Here is a 5,000-nt window from a genome sequence, read left to right as displayed (position 1 = left end):
GCACTGGAACCAGGGCACTGTGTGTGTGTGTGTGTGTGTGTGTGTGGGCTCTAGGTCTGGCCTTGTTGAGAAAGAAAGCACACTTAAAACACCCACACAAACAAACAACTACGACTACAGCAGAGAGGGACGATGTAAACTCCAGGCCAGAAACAATTACTACTGATCAAATAAATATATAAATAAATGTTTGTAATAGCAACACAGTGAACATCCCACTAATGCTAATTTGTGGGATTTACTGATGCTCACAAATCTTTTAATGTTCATATTAACGCTTCAGCAACCAACTGACCTCTTAATCGCCAACAAATAACACCGAACGAGCGCGTTAATAACGCCGATAATAATAAAGCCCTGCAGTCACAACAACGTCCGTGCCACCGAGCCGGAAAACGACAGCGCCTCGTTTTCTGACCGCTTGCAGTCGAGCGCGCCAGAGGAAGGCCGACGAGTGCCGGTGTGGGTAAATTAAAGCTGTGTAGGTTTTCCCCAAGCGTGCAAATTTCCGGACGTCTCATAAACCCAGATTCTGATCTTCTGATTTAAAATATTCATGAAAATCCGAATCCCCCTTCAGGATTAGTGTCTTCTCTCCACCTCTTCCTCGGCACACGCTCGTCTCTTCAGTCTGTTGTCAAAAGTCCTCATTATAATGCAATGTGAGATGTGAGTCGGGGTAACAAAATAAATAAAAAAAAATATATATATATATCTATAAAACATTTAGAAACAGTAACAAGGCAGTGCATATGTATGAATTAAAGCCTGAGGATAAAAAGGGCCCTGAAGAAGGCCACCGATGTTTTGCATCAGAAAAAAAAAAGAAACAAATAAAAAAATCCCACACGATGTCAGTTGGCGCCCCCTGTGGAGGAAAAATAATAAGCGGGTAATAAAAGGATAACGATGCTGATGCTGATGAGGTTTGTTCTTACCTGAGCTTCAGGCAGTGCCACGTCCATGATGTTCGGATGCCCTCGTGGTTCTCCGTTCTCCAGTCGGGAGTAAATCACCTGATACCCGCGGATCTGACCGTGCTGTTTTACCGAGAGCGGCGGCTTCCACGTCACACGGATAGCCGTGGAGTTTATAGCCTCGACCTCCAGCTTACGAGGAGGAGCTCCGGGCACTGGGAATATACAGAATCTATCTTAATAAACGTTACGTGTGGGGCTTAATTTATAGGTTAGTTTATGGTAAAACCTTGTTTATAGCACCGAGCTGCTGTCAGAAATCTTCTAATGTACCTTTATATCTGGTAAAGAAACTAGATTAGTTTACAACGACTAATGGAATTAAATAAATAAATACATTTTTATACAGATTTTTATACTAAGGGAAAAATAAAATACTATATATATATATATATATAGAGGTGCCTCAGGGTGGCAGGTAGTAAAGCATATTTTGTAGCTCAGGGTAAAGAAGAACAAACAAAGCCAGTGCTTGACGTCCCTCAGATGCACAAGGCACTAAAAATGAGAAATTTAACCTGTATCTCAGAAACAAGGCACTAAAAACAGGACGAATTAGTGTTTGTGCCTCAAAGCAGCAAAGTACAGAGAAATGTGTTCTGTTGTACAAAGTAATGTTTTAATGTTGCCTTAAGCTGAGACACACACACACATACACACACACACACACACACACACACACACACACACACACACACACACACACACACACACACACACACACACACACACACACACACACACACACATATACACACACACAAACTAACTAACTCTCTCACACACACACACACACACACAAACTAACTAACTAACACACACACACACACACACACACACACACACACACACACACACACACACACACAAACTAACTAACTAACACACACACACACACAAAAACTAACTAACTAACTAACACACACACACGCACACACAAACTAACTAACACACACACCCACACACAAACTAACTAACTAACACACACACACACACACAAACTAACTAACTAACACACACACACACAAACTAACTAACTAACACACACACACACACACAAACTAACTAACACACACACACACACACACACACACACACAAACTAACTAACACACACACACACCCACACACAAACTAACACACACACACACACACACACACACACACAAACTAACTAACTAACTAACACACACACACACACACAAACTAACTAACACACACACACACACACACACTAACTAACTAACTAACACACACACACACACACACAAACTAACTAACACACAAACACAAACTAACTAACTAACTAACACACACACACACACACACACACACAAACTAACTAACTAACACACACACACACACACACACACACACACACACACACACAAACTAACTAACTCTCTCTCACACACACACACACACACACACACACAAACTAACTAACTAACTAACTAACTAACACACACACACACACACACACACACACACACACACACACACACACACACACACACAAACTAACTAACTAACTAACACACACAAAAACTAACTAACTAACTAACTAACACACACACACACGCACACACACAAACTAACTAACACACACACACACACCCACACACAAACTAACACACACACACACACACACACACACACACACACACACACACACACACACACTCTAACACACACACACACACACAAACTAACACACACACACACACACACACACACACACACACACACACACACACACACACACAAACTCACTAACACACACACACACACACACACACACACACACACACACTAACTAACTAACTAACACACACACACACACACACACACACAAACTAACTAACACACACACACACACACACAAACTAACTAACACACACACACACACACACACAAACTAACTAACACACACACACACACACAAACTAACTAACACACACACACAAACTAACTAACTAACTAACACACACACACACACACACACAAACTAACTAACTAACACACACACACACACACACACACACACACAAACTAACTAACTAACTAACTAACACACACACACACAAACTAACTAACTAACTAACTAACACACACACACACACACACAAACTAACTAACTAACTAACACACACACACACACAAACTAACTAACTAACACACACACACACACACACACACACACACACACACACACACACACACACACACACACACACACACAAACTAACTAACACACACACACACACAAACTAACTAACTAACTAACTAACTAACTAACACACACACACACACACACACACACACACACACACACATAAACACAATTTTAGTTAAGTTCCTCTAACAAACAGATTCGCCGAGTTTCTTCTTCCCTGAAGCACTTCTTCGTTTTTCTCTCTTTACTTTGAAGTTTAAAATAAGTTTTTGTTTCTATTAAACATCAGCTCTCAAAATACACACCGAATATGAAAACTGATTTGTTTACATATAAAAAAAAAGAATAAAGAATATTAAGCTAAGATATCGCGATCTCAAAATAATTCTCAGACAACGAAACACAATCTCTTTAGCACGCTAGTTCCCGAGTCCGGGGAGAAGATAAGAAGCGAGACATTTCAGACGAGACATTAAACACGTTCCCAACACTCCTTTGAATAATTACTCCTGTGAAGGTTCGACATCGACGCATCTGCGCTATACGAACCATTACTCATGCTACGTGAGCTCGATTCCTGTGCGGTAAATGTTTACGCAGCTTCCTGGAGGCGATTCTGACAATTATTTTTTTTGACTTTGGAGAATTTGCCCATTTATATAAAGCTTTTCAAAAAGTAATGTGATGATCCGGCAAAACGTTCACAAGTTAGAAAGGAGACTTCAAAGGGAATTAAGGAGAGCGAACGGTGAGGGGAAATGTGTCGGAAAACGTGTTAATAATTACGGTACGAAAAACTTCACGTATATTAATTATAGAAGGCATCCTCGGGGGGGGGGGGGGGGAGCACACTGAAATTTGTGACAAAAGAGAAAGTGAGTGAGACAGAAATGGAGACACTCGAAGAAAAGAGAGTATGACCCAAAAAAAAAGGTTCTGAACAGGGGGATGAACCGACTTAGAAAGAGAGCGAACGGAAAGGGTGGAGGAGAAGAGCGAGATCTCCTGAAGCCAAAAAAAAGGAGAAGAATGAACGAGGAGTAGAAATGACCTGTAAAGAGAGAAACTGGCAATGAAAAAAAAGAGAGCTCTGTTTTCTGGTGGAGAAAAGGAGGGGTAGAAGAAAACCTCAACCTTACAGCAGTGTGTGAAAGAGTGCTCGGTTGTGTGTGTGTGTGTGTGTGTGTGTGTGTGTGTGTGTGTGTGTGTGTGTGTGTGTGTGTGGGAGAAAAGCCTAGTGTGTCCAGGAGAGCGAAGCAAATCCTGTTATTTAGAGACAAAGAGCTCGTTGTTTGCAGAAAAGATGCTTATATCCCGTCTTAGACAGAAAGGTCCCGCTCGCCCCGGACGGATCGTCTCCGCACTTTCAGAGGAACGTCGCAGACGTAGAAGTTAGAGGCTTTTAGACGAGTCAACTTTTAGCAACTCAGCAAAACAGGTCAAAGGGCGACCGATCGACGAGCAGCGAAAGCCGCCCATGTGCCCGGTTCTGAAACCGCTAGAATTTTCTGTTCGTGCGTGTTTCTTAATGAGAAATTAGCACACGATGCTCTACAATATCTATCAGCTACTTAACCCTCTGGTCCTACCAGCAGCCTCGAGGCTTTAGCTCACACACAACCCAACCATCCCTGACCGATGTATTCCCACTAGAGGTCTTCACGGGTCCACTTAGATCCGAAAACCCGAGGTCCGACCCGAGATCAGAGCGGGTTCGGGTCTAAAAGTTTCACGTGTACCTCGGACACGGGTCGGTATAATAATAGCGCCATCGGGTCTCGGGTCATTTAAAATGAATGTGTTTTAACCGAACAGACCTGAGAAGCCCTGAACTACCTCTGTTTGCTA

The 5,000-nt window shown here is 42.2% G+C and overlaps 1 protein-coding gene across 22 annotated transcripts in view; it reads right to left on the bottom strand.

Annotated features, from left to right (window-relative positions):
• ptprfb (protein tyrosine phosphatase receptor type Fb) overlaps positions 1-5,000 on the bottom strand; it is a 155,898-nt gene that overhangs the window by 45,189 nt on the left and 105,709 nt on the right. For all 22 annotated transcript variants that reach the window (XM_047806536.1, XM_047806537.1, XM_047806535.1 and 19 more), the window contains one exon: positions 939-1,132. In XM_047806536.1, the coding sequence (XP_047662492.1) occupies positions 939-1,132 (194 nt within the window). The remainder of the gene's footprint in view (positions 1-938; positions 1,133-5,000) is intronic.

This window comes from Tachysurus fulvidraco, chromosome 22 (assembly GCF_022655615.1).
Source record: "Tachysurus fulvidraco isolate hzauxx_2018 chromosome 22, HZAU_PFXX_2.0, whole genome shotgun sequence".
Classification (NCBI taxonomy): Eukaryota; Metazoa; Chordata; class Actinopteri; order Siluriformes; family Bagridae; genus Tachysurus; species Tachysurus fulvidraco.
This window is presented reverse-complemented; position numbering and strand designations above follow the sequence as displayed.